Here is a 23,169-nt window from a genome sequence, read left to right as displayed (position 1 = left end):
TTTCAAAATGTACTACTGTCTTTTGTACTAGTACTGTTAATGCAATTTTTAGGTCTGTTATTTTTTGTATATTTCTTTGATTGTGATACCGGAAGAAGTTGATCCATTCAACGAAACTAGTAAACTAGTAGTATATTTTTAAATAAACCATGTCATCTCTTTATCTCTCGGTGTCAGTCATTTAAACTAATTAATATATATATTAGGGGGGCTCCGCCCACCTGATGCCTACGGCGCCCCCTCCGAGTTCCGGACTGGTAGGCTGGCTCTCCTTGAATTCTGATGACTCAAATTTTGAAGACTCGAAAGGGAGTTTCCACCCCCCCCCCGCCTGGGGGGGATGGAAACTCCGCTTTCGATCTTTCGAAAGCGGAGTTTTCGAAATTTTTCGATCGAAAGTTTTCGATCTTTCGAAGTGGTAGGCCGGTTCTCCTTGAATTCTGATTACTCGAATTTTGAAACTCGAAAGGGGTTCCTCCCCCTGGCGCCTACGGCTCCCCCCCCCTCCCTCGTGTTCCGGACTGGTAGGCCGGTTCTTCTTGAATTCTGATGACTCAAATTTTGAAGACTCGACACTTAGGGTAGCCCTGAGTTTCAAAACATTTCAAATAACTTGACAAAAAACGTGACAGATAAACATTACAAAAAAAGCCTTATCATTTTATATTATAGAGTAGATTTATTATTATTATTATTATTCCTGATACCTCCAAGGAGTCCGAAGACTCATCGCGGCCTACAACTGTCTCAACCTTTCAAACTACACCGAACCTCTACTACGAATCATCTCTATGAACGCCATCTACCGCCTACCTATTCATATATTATTATTATTATTATTATTATTATTATTATTATTATTATTATTATCGCGGACAACTCCAAGGAGTCGACAGACTCATCGAGGGAGGCCCTAACATCATGTCAAGAGCAACTATTCGACATTCACACAGTATCTATCATACCTCGCCTTGAACTCATTCACAGTCATAGCACCCACAACAGACTCTGGCAACTTATTCCACTCATTCACCACTCTCCAAGTAAAAAACCTAGTTCTAACACTCCTGCTAACCATATTCTTGCCCAGCTTCCATGTATGGCCCCTAGTCCTCCCACCACCAGTCCTATTCTCAAAAATATCTTCTGGATTAATCTTATAGAAACCCTTCAGTAATTTGAATGTCTCAATCATATCACCCCTTTTCCGCCTATCAACCAATTTTTGTAACCCACAAATCTTCAACCTGTTCTCATAAAGTTCATTCCACAGACCTGCTATCATATTGGTCACTCGTCTCTGGATCCTCTCCGCCTCCTCCCCATCAAGAAGAAACCCTGGCGCCCATATCTGGGCACAGTAGTCTAGATGGGGTCTTATCAAGGCTCGATATAGAGGAACAATAATTTGTTTGTCTCTGCTTGTTAAAGTATTAAATTAAAATATTCATATATATATATATATATATATATATATATTTTTTACTACTATAGGTAAAGTTGATAAGGCTCCGTATTACTATAACCTTGGTATTTAGGGTCTAGCTACTCACTGAGGAGACCTCAAAAAAGGTTGAAACCGGTCTGGGTAGTGACCCCACCCATAATGCATTGCAGTATATATCTTCTAGTGAGATGTGCTTTACATTACGGGAAAATACTAAGAATAGTGATCAGAGCTTAACCACCTTTACAATGAGTTGCCTGATGTTGTAACATCTTTAGACTTGAACTTTGTTTCAGGCGCAAACTTAATTGTTTGCATACTTGGGATTAGGAGTTAAAATAACCAAGTTTATAAAATAACTTGGTTATTTTGAATATATATATATATATATATATATATATATATATATATATAATGAATTTTACATTAAATTAAAAGATTTCATTTTTCTTTTAATTGATGTATAACGTCAATAGATGGCGGTATGCGTCTTTTCAAGTTAAAACTCACTTCTTTACTTTGATGCCTTGTGGCCCGCTAAACAACATAAGGACTATCCTGTAATTATTTAATAATGTTCTCTGCACAGTAACAAAATCAGATATTAATGTGGTAAGTTCCTTTTTCTTTTTTTCTTTTTTTTTTTTTATACTAGGATTTTTATGTTCAACTAAATTATCAATCCCTAAAGATTGTCCTTTAGCATAGATCTGGGCAGAACCTGCGCAGAAATCTTATACATGAAATTATTCATGATAATGTATTTATTTCAATGAGCGTTTATTTAAAATATTAAAATATGTTGGTATGAGCTCATTTTATTGCATGATTCGTCTTCGAATCATGCAATAAAAAATTCGAAGTTTTCGAATGAATTTAATGAAAATATAAATTCCAGCAATATAATAAAAGTATTAACAACAATATCCCATAATAAAAATAATTTAGAAAAATGCCAGTCAAGTTGCGTTTCTACATTGCAGCTAATCTCTTACTGGCTCCAAATTTATTTCGCCTTTTTTTTCTTCTTTTTTTTTAAATAAGATTCATTTTATGGGCGATTGTAGTGACATATGTGAATGTTGCTTTAGAATGTCCAGAACTTTTGTCATAAAAAACAAAAAAAAAGTATTTCAGTCATTTAAAATCAAGATCTGAACAACGCACTGCATAAGTGTGATTTAGAATTTTAACCATTTTGGAACTTTTTTTTTTTTTTTTTTGTTCTTTATAGGTTGTCAATGGTATGTCAATAGGTTGTTTATTTCTATGATGAACGTCATACTCTATCCGAATAAAAACAACGCATCTCTCAATACATTAATACTATCAAAGATCGTAAGAACATATGGATTATCCCAATTATCCCAGTATTACCACGTAAATGTTCTACAATAAAATAAGTCTTGTTAGTTTATTTCCTGACTTCTTATATGTATAGTTCCCTCTACAAATTAGTTTGCATTCTCTCCAAGAACTTCCTTGAACTTGAGATCAATCAGAAAATAACACTGGCTGACGACAGTAGGAAGAAAATAAACGTGTTGTTTCTGTATTATGTTTACCAAGTAAGTGCCTTTGAAAGGTTTCTGTTTGGTAAGTCTGGAGGGAGTACGAACAGAAGATTTACCAGTGCGAACATTAGGAAAATCGTAAACACGGTTGAATGCTTTACAAGTGATTACAAGATGCATGCAGGAAGATAGACAGACAGACAGAGACAGTCATCTTCGCACAAAATTTGTATGCATTTAAATTTCTGCAGTGCAGTTTAAAAATAATGACTTGTTTTTAACAATGTAAGTAACAAAAATTGAAAGGAATTGAAAAAAAAAAAAAAAAAGAAGAAGAAAGATTGCAGTGCACTGAGATAGAAGAATTACAAAATAAGAACAAAACCAGAGAAGCATTCCTGAAAGTTAATGGAAAAACAAAACGTACATAGTCTAATAACATCAAGGACAAAGATGGAAACATACTCATTGATAAGGAAAAGATAAATGGAGAATGGGTGGAGTACTTATCAGATCTCTATGATGATGATAATGGTAACATGTTAGATGATTCACGACACTTTAAGTTAAACGTAACAACAGATACCACTCTACCCACAAGAAAAAAGGTAGAACATGCAATTAAGAATCTTCCTATTAATAAATCCCCTGGGTGTGATAATATTCCGGCTGAGCTTTGACTGGCAATAATAACAACTGTTTAGAAGAAATTTTTCCAAGCCTTTTTTCGACTGGTTCCCGAGTTAGTCGATTTCTGGCAAGGGCAAGCGGGTTTTTTCTCCCGGAAACTCGGGTTTTTCGTCCCGGAAACTCAAGAAAACCGACCGTAGAACCCACATTATTTCAGATATTAAATGCGAGTGTTAGGGTTAGGGACCACGAGATGACGGCACTTGTTGAGCCGTCTCTCTTCACTGCGTGCCGCTTAATTAGTGATAGCCTTGGGCTAGCTATCTCTGATTGGGTACTATATATGTGTATAAGGTATATTGTGTTAATAATGTATTTGTATTTTGTTTTTTCAGTTAGCAGTGACTTTTAACATTAGTGTTTCGGCGTGTTCTAGGTTGGTTGGAATTTCGGCAACATTCCAACCTTCCTTAAAGAAGGCCACAATGTCATCACCTCTTGGGTACCAGTGGAGATTGAACTGCCCACTCAGTCTCCAAAAGTTAGATAGGGCTAAATGGCCTCGCCTACTCCCTATATACGGGAATAAAAAGGCGTTAGCTGATTTTATTTTATTTTATTTATTTTTTTATTATTATTATTACAACAAGAGACTTCCACGGAGTAGGGACTCATCGAACAAAGCCACATATCTATGCCATCTGCCATACCCCTTCTTGAATTCATTCACACTATCTGTACTTATCACTTCCAATCCAATTACACACCGTTCTATGAGAAAAAATCTAGTTCTTACCCCTTTCCTAATTATATTCATTCTCAACTTCCATGGATGTCCTCTCTCCACCTTCCATAAAAGGAAAAATTTCGTCTATTAGTGTCTGTATAATCCTTTCAGAGGTTTTTAGGTGTCTCTATATCATGTTACCCTTTTTCTGTTTACTAGAGTGTCTGCAGTCCACAAATTCTCAGTCTCTACTCATAATCAACATTCCACATTTCCCGATATCATCTTTAACACCTTTGCACCCGTTTCCACCGCATTTGCGTTATCTCAGAAAATCAGAAGTCATATGCGCACAATAGACTAGATGAAGTGGTATCATATCCTTGTGAAGAAGCAAAATGACTTTCATATCCTCACATGTCAATGCTCGTTTCATTGAGATGTATTCGCAAGTTTGCTTTTTTCCCCTGAACTTCAACTTTCTATCCACAAAAACTCCACAAATCCTTGGCCTGATCAGATTCTACTAACATAATCCGGCCAACATATAACATTCAATATCTCATTACACTAAATGCATAACTTTACACATACCAATATTGAACTGATAGCCATTTTCACATGTCCACAATTCCAGCGTATTCAAATCATTCTGAAAGAGTACTGTATGTCAGTTTTATTCCTGATTACTCTGCCTATCTTTGCACCACCAGCAAATAAACTACATAGTCACATGTTAAATCCCTCGCAAGCTTTAATGTAAATATCGAATAATAATGTACCAAGGCCCATACTACTGGTCACCTTAAAATATGTGTAGCAATAATATTCTTATTTCTACAATAATAACTAGAATATTTTTTAGTTTTCGAGATATATTTAAATTTTCTGGATTATATATATATATATATATATATATATTTTTTTTTTTTTTTTAATGAATGACTAGAAAACAAGAAAAATGAAAACAAAGTTTAATAGCACAACTAGTTTCAGCTTGTATCAGACTTCTTCAAATGCACATTAAAAAAGAAATAACCAGTAAAACAGAGGAAATAACTGTAAACAACACGGAAATAAATATATATATTTATTTTATTTTTATTTATTTATTTTTTTTTGAGATGTAGGGGATTGAGAATGATTTCTTTTGATTCTATTATCTTTCTTTCTAATTCATCGTGGCAACGGAAAATGTTATTAGACTTGTCCCATAGGACTGTATGGCTAAGGTTTTCTTCATTCGAATCGGCCGAGAACATGACTAGACAAAACACTGGCTCACGTTCTCCTGTAACTGACGTCTCTCTTATGTTCTTCAACTCGATCGATTTCTCTGTTTGGCCAAAGCATGGTATATCACAGTTGCACCAAATCTGATAAACACAGGAATATTTAAGATTGTGATGTCTAGGTTTCGGACGCCTCATTAAGGAGCGGATTTTCGGAAGAGGAGTAAATAAAGTTCTTATGTTTATTTCCTAAGAACCTTGGCCAGTTTGGGAGAGACAAAGCCTATGTATGGTATAGATATTACCTTTCACCCTATTGGTCTCTTCATAACTGCGAGCGGGTGGATTTAATAGGAATTTGTCAATTGTTTTTTGTGAATAACCATTTAGTTGAAAAGCAGACCTGAGAAAATGGAGTTCTTTCTTAAGTTCTATCTCATCATCAAGAAGAAGAGAGCGAGCACGATGTCCTAGTGTAGAAATGATTCCAAACTTTTGAGGAGGATACTGATAGGAGTGACCGTGGAGATATCTGTTGCTGTGGATAGGTTTTCTGTAAATCGAGATTTTTAATTTCTCCGAGTTTAATGTCCAAAAAAGGAAGAGAACCATTAGTTTCAAACTCAGCCGTAAATTTTATGTTCAGATATTGATTATTTAGATGTTCTGGGAAGTTCAGGAGAACTTCTGACAATTGACAAATTCCTATTAAATCCACCCACTCGCAATAATGAGTTCTAATGAGCAGGGACGGCTCGTGCATAGGAACTGCAGCATCCCCAATTTTTCTCGATATATAAATATATACCATACATAAGCTCTGTCTTACCCAAATTGGCCAAGGTTCTTAGGAAATACAAAATAAGAACTTTATTTACTCCTCTTCCGAAAATCCGCTCCTTAGTGAGCCGCTTACACACACACACACACACACACACACATATATATATGTGTGTGTGTGTGTGTGAAAAAGTTTTTACCTTGGGTATAATATATGTTAAAGATACCGTAATTTTATAACCATGGTTTTAATCCTTTTTCCCAAGTAAGCAAACAGACAAGTAAGTCAAGTTTGTGCCTGAACGTGGTTCAAGACCAAGAGTTGCCTTGGTGGTGGTGCAACATCAAGGCAGCTCTTGGTATCTTTCTCTCATCTGGAGATTCTTAATTAATAAGATCAAAGCACCTTGTGGCAAGTTGCATAGGTAAAATTGATAGCTCTGTATTACTTAAACCTTGTCATTTCAGGGTCTGCCTACTCACTGATGATACCTCAATAAAGGTTGAAACCGGTCTGGGTAGTGACCCCCACCCATAATGCGTAACATCATACATCTCCTAGGAAATGTGTTTTACATTTATGGGAAATACTAAGGAAAGTGATCAGAACTTAATCCATCTTTACCACGAGTTGCCTTGATGTTGCACCACCAAGAGTTGCCTTGGTGTTGCACCACCACCATAAGTCTTGAACCACGTTCAGGCGCAAACTTGACGTACTTGTCTGTTTGCTTACTTGGGAAAAAGGATTAAAAAAAAAATCAGCTAATGCCTTTTTATTCCCGTATATATGGGAGTGGGCGAGGCCGTTTTTTAGCCCTATCTAACTTTTGGAGACTGAGTGGGAAGTTCAATCTCCACTAGTACCCAATCAGAGATAGCTGGCCCAAGGCTATCACGAAGTAAGCGGCACGCAGTGAAGAGAGACGGCTCAACAAGTGCCGCTATCTCGTGGTCCCTGACCCTAACACTCGTATTTAATGTCTGAAATAATGTGGGTTCTACGCTCGATTTTCTTGAGTTTACGGGACGAAAAACCCGAGTTTGCGGGAGAAAAAACCCGCTTGCCCGTGCCAGAAACGGCTAACTCCGGAACCGGTCGAAAAAAGGCTTAGAAAAATTATTGTATATATATATATATACTGTGTTTACCACAGTGTCATATTGCAACGAACGCAAGCATATGCATGTCATAATGAGATGCGAGCTAGTAGCGTGATGCGGCACTGCACTGTCCGTTGCGCAGTTTCACTGTTGTTTATAGGCAGTTGGTGTCAGTAGTAAAGTGTTCGTAGTGCTTATCGTGTTTACTCCGTCTTACTTATTTTATTTATTTTTTATTTACTTATTTAACAAAGATAAATTAGCTAATTTTAAGAATAAATTGAATACAGAAGAAATAAAATTGACCACTGAAGTATATCCCATGATCAACAAAGAAAAACTTGAAACTGAACTTCGAGTAGTCTACAGTAGATCCGACATGCATGATTATTGTAAATTAATTGACTTTTTATAACAGAAAATAATTTAGATTGTGTTCTTAGTGATGAAAGTACTGTATTGATAAAAATTCTCTTGACAATTGCTATGACTACATCAGAGCCTGAACGTTGTTTTTCAACATTAAAGAGAATAAAAACATTTTTGAGGAGCACTATGAATCAGGATAGGTTAAATGCACTTGCGATGATTTCAACGGAGAAAAAGATTGTTGACCTTTTCGCTGGAAACAAAACAAGAAGAATGGATTTTATTTTTAAGTAATTTTGAATTATTTTTATTATTAAATTTTATCGATAATAAACAATATTTTTTCATGTTTAATTTTTTTAAAATTTTTACCATAATTTTGATATTTTATCCATACACGTATACACTGTACTTACAGTGTGTATGTATATTTCGAAAGTTGCAGCACCCCCACGATTTCAAGCTACGAGCTGCCACTGCTAATGAGAATCCAAGACATCCATGCCCACGGCAGGATTCGAACTCGTTTGATGATGAAAGCCGATGGTACACTCATCACTCTACCAACGAGACTTATAGTGTACAAGTAAACAAATACAAAATTATATCATAGCCATGCCACGACATATTTTCCATCCAAGGATGGCTTGAGTCCTCTGATTAAGGAGTTTAAAAACTTTTTTAATGCAGTCGTTTTTTTCATTCCTCTGGGGCTGGTTTGCCTACTTTGCCTCGGTATGAGGCCATGGATTAGCCATTATCTGCTTTTGCCTAAACCTCTCCCATTCAGAAATGACCGAGCTGCTATCCCTACACACATACTCAGATTATCGCTATTGATGACAGACCACAGACCTGTTCTAAATGACTAGCTATATACTAGGCTTTCCCTGCCAGAAATTCCCGTATAATTTTGTGTTTCATTATGTGTTGTATGGAAAAATCATTGAGTTCCAAAACTCAAAGTTTTCCATCCATAAGCAATACAAGTAGTTCCTATTATAGCAGAAACAAAGAAGTGAGTATCAATCAGAAAACCAGAACACCTTATTGATTTCTACCAGTCATGGATTATAATAGCAAATTCATGATTATGCAGGTGAAAATTTGATTTACTTATGTAACATTAAAGTGATTTCGTATCTTAATATAAATATATTATTATATGAAACTTCCATGGAGTCTAAAAACTCATCGCCAGTGGCCATTTCCACTACGCAGTATTTTTATCTGTTAACTGCGTGTGTTCTTTGGTCGATTTGCAATCGGTCTCATATGTCTGTACTGTATATTCTTAAACTAGTTTTTCTTTTTCCAAAATGAAAAACTAGTTTAAGAATATACAGTACAGACAATCACGATAGATGGGCCAGCAACAAATGATCTCAATGCTGAGCGACTGGAAACTCCCTCAATTTTCGAGGGATTGCTTAAAGCTAGAATGGAACATGAATTTAGGATATGAAAATAATTTAGATATATTTGTCTCCTTCGCAGCGATCCTAGAAATGTGTATAGATCTGGGGACTACATACGCAAGATTACTTCCTGCACACGCACATTGAACTCCATTTACTCAGATAAACAGAAGTCATCTTCTGAAGATCTGGACAGCACTAGTGAGTGCTGGGTTTTCCGTGTGTAGCTTAAATAAAAACATAGATCCCTTTTCGTTTTCTACATGTTTTGGAACTCTATGCACTGATTCAGTATCACCTTACTGCGAGGCAGAGAATCTATTTACATTAAAACAAGGGAAATTCGTTCAATTTTAGTCCATCAAATGGAACATATCATAAGCTTAAAGGCTTAATCAGGGGCGCGCTGGCCATATGTGCAATGTGTGCGACGCACACAGCCGCCAGGATAGTAAAGGATAGCCAAAGAGGAGGAAATACTTTAAAAAAAAAACGTTTTTTTAAAGTGATTTTTTTATTGGAGGGGAGGGCGCCAACTAAAGTTTTGCACACAGGCGCCGGACACTGCTGGCGTGCTACTGGGTATAGGGGCGCCAGCTAAAGTTTTGTACACAGGCGCCGGACACACTGGCGCGCCCCTGGGCTTAATCACTTGTACACAAGGATTAAGTTGATTGGAATTACGAACCAAGGATGGTGGTTAGTTCTTTAGGGATGACGTCCGAACCAAACTAAGACTGACCACTGTATTATGTCTGTAAAGTGCGTGCATTTTTGGCCGGTTAGCCTATTTTGTTGGCTATAAAAACCCGTGTTTCTGGGAGGGAAAACCCTACTACTTCCATATGTATAACCAAGGGTAACAAATGTTATTTTATTTTTTTCTTAAATTGGTGTTTCAAGCTAATTTATGTGTTCAGACTTTCCGCTGGGATCAAAATAGTTCATATTTAGCAAAAGCACTCATAAATGTTCCTCACGCCTAAACAGGATTCGAACCTGTTTGTGCTACGGACTTAGTAACCAAAGCAAATAACCAAAATAAAGAATATTTCCATATCCGTTTAAATTTTAAAAGGAAAAAAAAAAAGTTAGCTGTAAATTAAGATGAAACAAAGTAGGTAAAATGATTTGAATTGCAAATGATTCTCTAATAATACACCTGTCGAGTGGGGGGAGGGGGGGGGCACTAAACTAACAAGTAATTAACTTGGGAAAATGACAGCAACGTAGTTAGCGAAAAATGACAACTGATTGTTTCATCAACGAGTCGTTGAATTTGTGTATATTACGTGATAGTGATATATCCTGAGGAAAATTACAAGAAGACGTCATGATTGCCAACTTCCGGTTTGACAACATTTAATGTCAATTTGGGGGTATTTAACTGACGAAAAAAAAATATTTACTGTAGCATATCCGCTAAAAGAAGTCTGTCTGCGATTATCCCAAACTCAGACGTCTTTCCCACCCTCTAGAAAAAATGGTTGAGCCTTGAAACAGGAAACTTCTTTGTTTAATTCTGTCTGCTGGACTGGCCAGGTGCTAGCTAATAAGTATTATCTGTCGTAGCATGTAAATTATTCATTTATAGCATCTTTCCGGGTGTTGTCACGTTGAATATTTTTTGACCTTGATGGTAACCCATGACTTCTAATTGCACGTCTGTAGACTAAGCTAAACAAAGTTGTGAGAAGTTACGAGAGCTTAAAAAGAAAAGGGTAATCAAAAAATGTAATACAATATTAAGTTATTTAGTATCTGTAATCTATTTATTTTGTTCGAGCTATTGCATAGCAGATTGTTTTAATTATGCTGTCTAATCAAAGCTGATGTAAATATCGATAATTTTAAGTTAATTTAAATACATAAAATATACAATAAAATACATTAAAAATTAGAAACCTATAAGCAACTTTTTTTTACAAAAGTTAAGCAGAAGATCAATAAAAAAATTGAAACATACAAGCAACTTTTTTTTTTACAAAATTTAGGCAGTAGATCAATAAAAAATGAAACATACAAGCAACTTTTTTTTTTACAAAATTTAGGCAGAAGTCAATAAAAAACTGAAACATACAAGCAACTTTTTTACAAAATTTAGGCAAAAGATCAAAAAAAAAAAAAAAGAAAAGAAAAGAAACGTACATTACAGTAAAAGCATACACATCACTATTTGACTTATTTGCCCTCTATATAGACATTGTTTTTAAATAATTCTACTACCAAGGCAGAAGAATTTTAGGGAAAAGAAATACAGTGTTGTATTAATACAACAAAGAATTAAAAATTGAAAGAAAATTTATAAGAAAAACTGCAAAAATATGCATTACTCAAAAGGAATAAGTTTAAAATCAGTAATTAATTATTTTTTCAATCTTATTAGATTCAAGAATTACACTGGAATACATCAAAAAGGTTTATATCCAACTCCAATAGTGCTATCAATGATAATTGTCACGTTTGAATGAACCAATCCGCATTAATCTAACGGGTGGGTGGTGTATTTATCAATATATAATTTCCATTGCAATGCAAATTTAAAATATTATTTGTAAATGAAAGCCTTTTTTTCCTCTTTTGATATCATTTTTCCCAATAAAAATGCTTTTTTTTTTTTTCTAGTTAAAATGGTAATTCTATAACATTCGACTGTTATTTTAAGTTACAAGACGGGGGGGGGGGGCATATTTTTTGTTTGGGAGGATGAGAGTTGCACACCCAGTTTTGGTGAATGCTCTCTGCACAGTAACTTACGATAATGTATAAACGTGTACCTTTTCAACAGGCAGTGCATTCTGGGAATACTATCAGGTGTGAAAATCCCAGTAGTTTTTCAAAACAATTTAAGCCAATATATATTTCGATCACGAAAAAAGGACGGGAGAAGTTTAGACCTCAATGTATGAAGGTCGAAACAGGTATCACATGTTCGATAAAAGGTTAAATTCTCATAATCTGCACTATAGCTCTATTTTTTATTTTATTTTATTTTAATTTTGCAATTGGATAGCAATCGTGACTATTACAATACTCAAGTAGTACCTCCACACTCATCAAACATTACATTCGAAATATAATATCCTTTTGTCTATAAATGCAAGTAACGTTCAAACTCGTAATAATGTCTTTAGCATGAAGAAATGAACTCTCATGGAATAGCTTTAAGAAAGTGGTGAATATTTTAACCCCCGTTCCCCAGTCTCTTAAAATACTTACTACAAATAAATAGTGACAATCCTGCTTTTAAATAAAAATTCCTTCGCTTTGTAAGATATTTTATGAGACTTTATTTTAGAGAACGTGTCTTTTGCTTTTCTTTCTTTCATCCATTTTTTTTATTTTATTTTTTATTTTTTTATTTATGTAACAAAGCTTTCTGTTTTATGTGCTTTAGCACTGGTGGATTTTTCACATAAGCTAATGCAGAAAAACAGTAAAAGAATTTATGTCTATTTCTAGCTCGTGCAAATCCTCTTGCATCAAATAGTGACACGTGATCGAAATACACAACATGCAATTTTCTGTTTATCACCATTAATTTGATATTCTGCTGTTGAACCTAAACTCTTCACAAGGTGATACGGGCGTGCTTAGTTAATATTCTGCTCCTGGGAACAAATGGATAAACATTACTATAAATTTCCCCAGAGCATCCAACCGCTGCGTTGATTTCTACCAAAGGAATTGCGTGGTGTCTAGGAAGAGATAAAAGGCCGTTCTTTTTGCGTTTGTTTCTACAAAAACGACGATGTTAAAATTTGAAGTTAATTCTTCTTTTAGATACCAAATGTGACATAATCAATTCTGCTGTGAGGTCAAGTAACACTGAAGTTTCCGAGAAAGTGTGAGGGTGTCAAAGGTGTTCACTCTTTAGTAAGGTTTCGTTTGTTCTGCAATCCGGAAATTGGTTTTTCACCCTACAGCCACCACTATATCTCCATGTTTTCCCTCCCTTTTTTTTGCGCAGCGAATCACGGGTGATGTCGTCAGACGCCAAACAAAACACTGGTTTGAACTAATTAGCGTTGACGTCCACAGGTGCCACTGTAGATATATAGTCGACACGGACCATCCAGCCACTATCACATCTGTACAAGTTGTAGAACGAACAAGAAAGCCTGTGGCGACCTCTAGTGGAACATTTTGGTAAGAGAAAGTTGCTGGTATTTTAACTATGTTTACCTATGAAAATTTGTATAGACTTGTACATTTCTAGAATATATATTTTTTTTTAAACTCATAGAAATATACTATAAACAGCCAATTAGGTCTAACTTGGTTGTTTAAAGAAATCATTATGATATCTGTAAATCAAGAGGGACCAATCATTTTTGGCTAACGAGCCAGATTCCCACCTTAGTGTAAGTATTGTGAGCCCACATTTGGTGATTTAGAATTACGCCTGTTTTAAAAATGGTTGAGATCTGTATGTTTTATTTGTCCATAGAGAAAATTAAGTATATATAATGAACAAGTTAAAATTTAGTATCTGTTAATTAAAGAATAGCAAATAATTGAGCAGACGTCTTGATTATGATCTATATATACAAGGAACGAATACAGCGATATAAACTAATTGCATTGAATAGTTTAACTACAAACAATAACTTTTAATTTTGTTTAAATGAAAAAATAAATAAATTTACAATCAAATTTCTTAAATTATTTCAAATTTATGGCTAGATAGAATCATTTGGGGAGGGGAGGGGGAGTGGGATATGGCCCACTGGGAGTTTTTTCTCTTCATTCTGATGTAGATTTTAATATATTCTTGCAATAGTTAAAGAGAAGGTTGATATTTTTTTTTTGTTTGTTTTGTTTTAAGACTACGTTAATGGACTTTAACAGATCCTATTCAGCCATTATCAAATTCTTAAGGTTGGCACAATCTCTCTCTCTCTCTATGTTCTTCCGGTGTCCGCCTTATGCTAACCCACGTTTTCACCTCCTGGCGATACTGATGCAACACATTTCCGCAGATTAATAACAGATCGTCTTCTTGCTCAACAGATATGAAAGTTAGACGCATGTCACATATTAAGATTTTCTGATAGAAGGATGTGGGGAGAGAATGAGGTAATTTCACCCCCCATTTTCTTGTCAATTCCTTTTTCTTTCTTTTTCTTTTTTTCCTACTAAAGATTGGAACCGTTAGAATCTGATCCAAACTATTTTTCAAGTAATTTACAGTGAAGTTATCCAAACGGAAACTGCATCTTTGAAATTATAACAATTCAAACTCAGAAAAAGAAACTACGAATGTTTCCACTGCAGATATGTTACTTAACTCTTCAAAGAGCAAATGGAAACAGAAATATGTAATTTTAGAAATTAAGAAGCGGCTCCGTAGCTCAGTCGGTATAGACGAAGCCCTTTGGTGGGGAAAGACCTGGGTTCGATTCCCGTCAGTGACGTGAGGAAGAAAGATCTCTTTTGTCGAAAGAGACCTTTATCGCGTCTCTTTTGACTAAAGGTGAGTTAGCCGGTCTCATAAGGAGGTAGGGTTTTTTTAACCCCGAAACTTGGGTTTATCGTCCCCCAGAACAGGCAAACCGACTCCGTGAACACACGCATCTACAGACATAGGACACATACACCGGGATTCATAGAGCTAACCACTTTATCCTCGGGACGGGTATGGTTTGGAAGGGTTGAGGATAGCTCCGTAACAGGCCAGTAGGCCTAATACGTAAAAGGGAAGAAGAAGAAGGAAAACAAACTAAGGGGGAAAATTCCGTAATGTTTGACGGAAATTGTGCGTCTAATGACAACCAAAAGCAAGAGATTCACGTGTTAAAAATCTCCATAAAAATGTTTGTTTCTGTTCAGAAGGCAGTCAAACTGGCGTTCCCCTACTCCCTCTGGAGCACTCACACTGCTCTATCACTTCAACAGTCGTTTTTGTCTTTTCCACAAGCCATTCAATCCAAATGACACCCATAATCCCTCCACTGTTTTTGAAAGTTAGAAAAAACGCAAGTAACAATTGATTAATGGAATGTCTTTAAGGTGTACGATTTTCGACATCAACTCCTTTTTATTGTAAGCCTGATATAACCTGATAAAGAAGCCTTTTTTTTTTTTTAGGTTATGGTTTCTTTATCCAACCTTTGATCACCTACTAGTGAACATTTTCTTAAGTGAATATGGCATAAAAAAAAACTACCTACTTATTCTTCGAAGCAATTTTTCCACTGCCTTTCGAGAAAGCTGTTTTTTTCTCCAAACATAATCTCCAGCTGTTCGAAAACTAAAATAATTTTTCTCCTTTCTGTTCTTTAACCCTTGACTTCGTGTCATTATGCACTGCAAGTTATTCCGTATTACAAATAATAATAAATCTGTTGAATTCGGGGTGAGAGAGACAACTAGACTAATACATTAGAAGCAACTTAAATGCATCCTTTGCAGGGTCATCCTTCACAAGGTCGCTGCCACGTATAAAATATGAGTACGTTCAGTAATCAACATACTTAATAAGGTGGCATTTTCTTTCTTTCTCTAGACTTTCAGTCCTTAATTAAACCACTTCCGTCCATTTCGTATTCCCTCTTGACTGAACTTTTTTTTTTCTTTTTTTTTTTTTGCTTGTTTTCCCTTCTATGGCTACTCTAAGTGCTCAAACATTTTTTTTCCCCTTATGTACGTCATAATGAATGTAATTTGTGGCTTTCTTTAAGGGAAAAAAAATGACTTCTCAGAATCCCATACGATTTAAACTACCAAGGAAAGCTTTACGTAATGAAATGCAACAAATTTATTTCTTAAACTAGTTGTTAATGATTGCTGTTTCCTGTCGTAAGGGCAATGAGTTCCCTATTTGGAATGTATGATTCTATCGCTCTTCAAGGTGCGCTAAATTGGAAGGAAGAAAAGTCTTAGGTTACGCACTGATCAGTAGAACGAACAACCATCTCGTAAGCCTAACAATGTTGCTTATTTAATAGACAAATGTGGGCTTGATAGCATTAAGAGATTTCATAACAACTAGGGAGTTCGTAAACATGCTCAGATCATCCATATTCACTGATGATTAGGTTAAAAAAATTCAAGCGTAATTATATATTTTTTAACATTAAAATAATTAAAATTAAGATTCACATTAAAATATATTTAGATTTTTTTTTTTTGTTACTTTTCAGAATCATGTCTGGCATTCGGTTTTCTCAAGCCATTGTGTGCCTATTTCTGTCCTTTTTACTTCCATGTCGACTCTTAGGACAAGAATATAAGAGAAACGTTAACGACGAACCAAATGATGTATTACCGGCTCCAACCTTAAAGGCAAGTCTAAAGGTAATTTTGCTTTTAATATATTTTTATTATTTATTATATATAAGCTGCTAAAAACGTAGGAGAAAGGATTAGGCTAGGATTAATAGATCAAGACACAGAAGAGGTGGGGCGGGATGTATCAGTCTTTCTTTATCAAAAGTTAGGTAAATTTGATAATATTATTAATGTTTCGGTTGATATTTTATGGGAAAGAGGGAGATATACAGTTCGATAAAGTAAGTAAAGTTCGGTGCTAGAAAGTCTAGTGAGCGCTAGGATTCAGAACTGGGCTGACACCATCAGCATTCTCTTTGATGGACGACATGGGTTTGCCAAAGGAAGATCGTTGTTTAGCAAATCCACTTATTTCTTATAGCAAGGTGTCAAATGAATTAGACAAGGGAGATGGAATACACAACGGCATATTAAGATTTTACAAAATCTTTTGAAAGATAGATAGTATATTAGTATGCTGGATTGGATATTTCTCTTCTGTGATATCGCTCTCGCGATATTACAGAGGAGAGAAGTCACTAGTGATATGTCCTATGGGTCTGTTCTGGGACCGTTGTTGTTTAATTTGTATGTAAATGATATTGGGAAGAACTTGAATGGTGAACTACGTATATAGAAATTTGTTTGTAGAGGATGCGCAGTTAGGAAGAACTATGAAGGGTAGAACGGATGTTATAAACTTGCAAGAGGACTTGAATAAGCATATGAGTGGGACCACTAGTTTGGTGTGTAGCAAAGCGTAAGGTTTTAAAATCTGGGACGCAAACATGGGGTGCAGATTAAGATTGGTGAGGATATGGCAAAGATGCGTAAGACACTGACATGATGTTATGATTCCATTGTATAAGGCTTTGATCAGACTGCATACGGATTACTGTGAATTGGTCATCTGGTTTTCAAAAAGATGAAGAAAATGTTGGAAAGGGTTCAGAGGTAATTGACTAAGGTGGTTTCTGGTCTGTAGAATGTTGAGTATGAGGACATATCGAGGGGAAAATGCAGATTGCAGAGCCTAGTATATAGAAGGAGGAGGGGGTAGACATTATAAAGACATAAGTTAGTAAGGGATAATTAGAAGATTAATGCGGATGTGTGATTTTTCATAGGGGGGGAGGTGAACAAGAGGCCATCCTTGAAAATGCATAAGGAGGGTATGAGCAAAAGGGATGAGGAGTAAGATTGTTGCTTGAAGACTAGTAAGCGATTGGAATGCATTGCCCGAAAGCGTGGTAAGTGCAGTAAATGCATTCAAGTCAGCATGATGAGCTGCTTCTACAGAGTAGGATTTCCCACGATGAGTCCTTTGACTCCATGGAAGTCTGATAATGTTTTGGATAAAGTTTGTCTACTTGTGGAATGAAAAAAACCTTGCAACCGCTATATTAAACTAGCTAATTCATCTTCATTAAAAAACGAAAAAAAATATTTCAGATAAATTTCCTCGCATCATTGACGAAAATGGTATTCATGTCTTTTCTAATACAAGAGTGCAGTTAGCATTGTTTATTCGACTGTGCCATGGAGGGGCGCCTCAGGAAAAGAAATACTGACGAGAAATCTTTCCATTTCTTTTTTTATTTGGAAACTAAAGTGTCATATTTATTGTCTAATCAGAGTGGAACTGATATATTATATAATATATGTAGAAAGTTTTTTACCTTGGGTATAATATACGTTAAAGATGCCAAGCTATTTTAAATATAAACCTGGTTTTAATCCATTTCCCAAGTACGTCAAGTTTGCGCCTGCAAGTAGTGCAACTCTGGGTGATCCCGCACGTAGTGCAAGTCTTAGGCAACTCGTGGTAAAGGTGGAATACGCTCTGATCACTATTCTTCATATTTATCCTTAATGCAAAGCACATCTCCTTGAGGAGATATATGATGCTATGCATTAAAGGCAAGGGGACACTACCCAGACCGCTTTCGACCTTTATTGGGGTCTCGTCAGTGGGAGCCAGGCTAAGAAATACTAAGTTTTAAGTAATACAGAACTTATAAATATTTTACAAAACAAGTTACCATAAGGTGCTTTGACCTTATTAAATAAAAATCTCCGGAGGAGAGATAGATGTAGAAAGATTTTTACCTTGGGAGTTGCCTAAGACTTGCACTATGTGCGGGATCACCTAGACTTGCACTACTTGCAGGCGCAAACATGACTCTTACTTGTCTGTTTGCTTACTTGGGAAAATGGATTAAAACCAGGTTTATATTTAAAATAGCTTGGTATCTTTAACGTGTGTGTGTATGTATGTATATATATATGAGAGAAACAAAGAGGCACAAATTAATTCTGCGTGTAACTGCTACGTAAAATGTAGATAGCAAAACATCCGGTGAATTAGGGGGGGGGGATTCTAAGTTTCATGACTTGAAGAGAAATTAGTTTCAACTGAATTATGAATTAAAATGGCTCCACTGAATTTTGGTAAAAGATCCAAAATATCGAATTTAATTAAAATTCATCCATTTAGAGCAACACTGTATACAGAGGGGTCAATGACCGACCTTGCAGATTTTTATATTGTCGAAATGCACCCGGAAAATCAGGTTTTTTTTATTGTTGATGTTTATTAGATTGGATCTAATGGAATGTCTATCAGTTTTCTTCCTATACGCACGTCGGCCATTCTCCACACTTCAGCTATCACTAGCAACTGAGCTTAAGGCTATCAAACAAGACAGGAGAGAATGCTGCAGACAAGTGCCACCATTTCTTAATTCTAAACTCTAACAGATATATACACACTGGTGTCAACCAAGGATGAACATTGTTTTGAAGATTACAATAAATTCAGACGAATTAGCTTGGGGCAATTTGTATAACTGATGATTTCGAGGAGAAAGCAGATACACATTCAGATTTTCGAATCACGTGCAAAAGGATGTTTTGTAATGTCTCAAAGACATCACTAGATGATTTCATGCGGGGAAGGATTATTGGAAAGCTTGAAGAAGGCCGCAGAATTACTGATATTGCCAGAGAGTTTGGAATTTCACATAGTGTTGAATCCAGACTCTAGGCAGCGTTTAAAACCAATGGAATATGTTCCAGACGTTTGCTAAGAGGTCGCCTCGCACTACCACGGAGCATGAAGACAGATTTCAGGTTATAACAGCAAAACGTAATGGATGCACCACAGCAGGTCAGCTTGCAAGTTAGCTCCACTGAAGCACAGGTATGCGGATATCTCGATAAACTTCGGCAATGTGTCTGCGACAAGTAAGCCTATACGCTGAAGACCTGTAGTCTGCGTCCCTACATCCACAGCTCATCGCAGAGCAGTTTTCAGTGGCATGTATCCATAAAATTGGGCACAGACCAATGGGCTCTGAGAGTCGATTTAGTCTTTCCTCCGATTCTAGACGACACTTGACCAGGCGTGAAAGTGGTACTGATTTCCATCGCGAGAATGTTCTTGAAAGGGATAAATATATATAGCGAACTACAAATACTAGGAAAAGGGACGGTGACTGGTGAATGATATTGCAACGAAGTTCTTCCACGTCATGTTGATTGTTCGTTGGTGCTGTATGCGAAGAATTCATTTTTATAGATGACAATGCAACACCATATCGTACTCGAGCGGTGGAGATGCTTCTGGAGACCGAGGATATTAATTGAATCGAGTAGCCAGATCGCTCCCCGGATCTCAACACCAGAGAATAAGTCTGGGATAATAGAGAGACGCATTGTTACTCGAAATCCTCCCTCCAGAAAACAAATAAGGCCTTGTCCTTCCTCTGAAGGAGGAGTAGGCCAGTTTGCCTCAAGAACACCTGAATCACTTGGTTCTAATCATGGTATGACGTTATGAGAGCTGCATCGTAGTTCGGGGTGGTTCTGAGTGTTCTGTTAAGCACTATACTAATTCTTTAACTACGTCATTTCCATAGGGGTACAATTTTTTATTTTAGCATTTATAATTTTGTTTGTCTATAATAAGATAGTTTCGTTTGCTTGCTCTCAACTAAGATAGATATGCCTTAATGTATCCATGAAATATGTAAATAAATTTTTGTTCCTGATGACAGACAAATACAGGATGACATTTTAATATTTTTTTTTCTTTTTGATGTAATGGTGTATAAGTTCGCCAAATTAAAATTACTATATTTGAAAGTTATATTTTGTTTAACAGAATTCTGCTTTAGACATAATATACGCATGATTTACGACCATGACATAGCAGCACTTGGGTATAATCTCCCTTGAAATTCCCGAATCATCGATGGCCTCAAGCTCACGGAAAGATAAAGACATAATGGAGCTCTGTCTACTCCCTTTGAGAATAAACGCGTTAAAGGGTTTATTTATAGCAGATAACATATTTAGATCTAGAACCTTTCAAATTTGGAGTCGTTGCTGGTGCATATATTTTCCAGTATCGCATCATATTTATGCACATTTAAACTATTGGGTTCAAGACGATAGGAAGTAGAGGATCCATATCGTTTCAGGGATGACAATTATTAAATATTACGGAAGAGATTAGTAAAAAAAAAATATATATATATTCACTCAAGACATTTCATATTTAGATTTATTATAAATTTAAAAAATAATATGCAGATTTCGGATTTAATTTTGTTGAGGGAGGTCGTTCCCCACGCCTAGAAATTTGCAATCAGGTAGTTTCCCATCAGCAACAGACAAGAAAATTCAAATTTTTGAGTTCAAGTAGCCCAAATATTTTTGAATTTTCTAAACACGCTTTTTATTATTTTTTAATTTCGGAAACGCTCCAAGGCATTGGAAAGGGACTTTCCATTGTGTAAAGCTTAAGCAAAACTCTTACACTATTGAGTTTTTTTTTTCCTTCTCCGTAGACGTGATGGGATTATCGTTGTGACCACCCCATCACGTCTACTATTGAAGTATGCTCTTAACAAAGCCAGTATACTGGTATTTCTTATTGTTTCCTGTGACGAACCCTGAGGATGTCAAGAATTCAAGTCAGATGGTATTGTTATGTTAAATGAACAGTTTGTTTTAAAGCCATTTCATGTGCGAGTAATTGAAGTAGATGCCTAAGAACACGCACGTAAACAAAAGGTAGAAGTTAAATGACTTGCTTTTAATAATTTATTTTTATGTTTAGGGTAATCCCTTGAGACAATATTTGTCTTCATCTCCCGGTCGTCTCCTGGGACGTTTGACTGAGCAAGACATTGACGCATTACGTCATCCTCTTAGCCCCGAGGACTGGAAGCAGTTTACCCCACCCCCAGTAACAAATCCCGAGTGCTACGTGGAAGTACAAGTGGTAAGTGTAGCTTTTGTTTCCCGTCAGCGAATTATTTTTGATTCAAGCTTATTTATAGAAATAGCCGACTTAATACACAAACTGCAGTCTATTTGTATGTTAGGAACACTCGTTTTCTGATTGCAACTATTGATTTTACAGACCCAGAGACTACCCGGTAGATGCACCCTTCTTGGAGGTCGTATGCCTGCTTGCCAATCACAAGAATTCGTCAGCTTTGCGCACGGAGAATGCAGTTAAACCGTCTGGATAAATATAGTTTTACGGTAAAACATGGAACCAACCGGTACTTTTTTTTTTTCAAACCTTAGTCTCCGACCCTTATTGTAATTTTAGCTTAGCAATCATTTGTATTTCATACATTTCATCAATAAGAACACGAAAAAAAAAAAGAAGAAAGAGCTAGAATGCATTGAGGAACTGCTTAAATATTATTTATTCTAAAGAAAGAGAACGATATTTGGAATGAAACAAAATTCGTAAAGTGAGTAACAGTATGTATGCAGCATTTCACAATGTTAAGTGCAATTGGCTGGTCCTATCTGCTTAAAAATTTTGTAGCGAAGTAGCAAAATGTAAGTGCGGTGAAGTGTATTTTCTTTTTATATTTCTCCATATATCGGTCATCTTAATGTACATTTCTATGTTGATCAATAGCTTCGGCTTTTTGTATTTAGCTTTCCTATATACATGCTAATAAAAGAGTATCTTTATTTGGTTGTTTTGTCAAATGACTCCATGACACGAAGTTTGTGAAAAATGAGATCGTCGACCAATAAGAAACCACCACCTTACTGAAGTACCACATATCAAAAGATAACTCATCCGCTTTCATTTTCTCCAATGTTCAATCCCACTCTCATACACATACCAAAAATATCTAGATCGGAGATGCGGGCGTGCTGTCCTAGATAAGCTTAAGGTTCTCAGTATCATGGATATCTATCAGCTTGTAGCATCCTGAAGTCTATTTTCCGCGAGCGAATTGAATCTCAGGATTCAATTTGCTAACTATCAATCCCAAATTTAATTTAACGAGGAACTACTATTCACACCTTTGAAGAAGTACACCCAAAACCATAAAAATCGTAGGATTCTGTTCAAGACCAAGGATCCTTTGAGTCGCTGATTCGTGCTTTAAAACCCAATGATTTTCTGCTCTATCCATCATAAATATTTGCTGATGAAAACTGTCAAAATTAACGTTCTTCCCTAAAAGCAAAAACTCACGGCACTATCCGAATTCCGTTACTCAAAAAGTAATACATTTTTTGAGTAATGGCGAATTAGCCAAGATAAGGTTTCTTCCTGCAGAAATCTTGGGCTCTTCTTCCTCTGCGCGTTTATCCCCGCTTGTAATGCAGAATTCGCGTGCTATAATTAATG

The 23,169-nt window shown here is 36.0% G+C and overlaps 1 protein-coding gene across 4 annotated transcripts; it reads left to right on the top strand.

Moving 5' to 3' along the window:
* Positions 1-1,997: 1,997 nt before the first annotated feature.
* Positions 1,998-22,422, top strand: LOC150095007 (uncharacterized). Of its 4 annotated transcripts, none has more exons than XM_090411511.1 (4): positions 1,998-2,059; positions 16,367-16,520; positions 21,619-21,783; positions 21,925-22,422. In XM_090411511.1, exons 2-4 carry the CDS (start codon positions 16,371-16,373, stop codon positions 22,021-22,023), a joined length of 414 nt encoding a protein of 137 aa, XP_090267637.1. In that variant the 5' UTR covers positions 1,998-2,059; positions 16,367-16,370; the 3' UTR covers positions 22,024-22,422. The 4 variants fall into 4 exon arrangements, with proteins under 4 accessions (XP_090267637.1, XP_090267638.1, XP_090267636.1 ...); XM_090411512.1 differs by lacking the exon at positions 1,998-2,059 and adding an exon at positions 10,847-10,942; XM_090411510.1 differs by lacking the exon at positions 1,998-2,059 and adding an exon at positions 10,847-10,955.
* The last annotated feature ends 747 nt before the right edge of the window (positions 22,423-23,169 follow it).

The sequence above is a fragment of the Typopeltis vanoorti genome, chromosome 21 (assembly GCF_054136105.1).
Source record: "Typopeltis vanoorti isolate ZY-2024b chromosome 21, IOZ_Tvanoo_1.0, whole genome shotgun sequence".
NCBI classification, from domain to species: Eukaryota; Metazoa; Arthropoda; class Arachnida; order Uropygi; family Thelyphonidae; genus Typopeltis; species Typopeltis vanoorti.
This window is presented reverse-complemented; position numbering and strand designations above follow the sequence as displayed.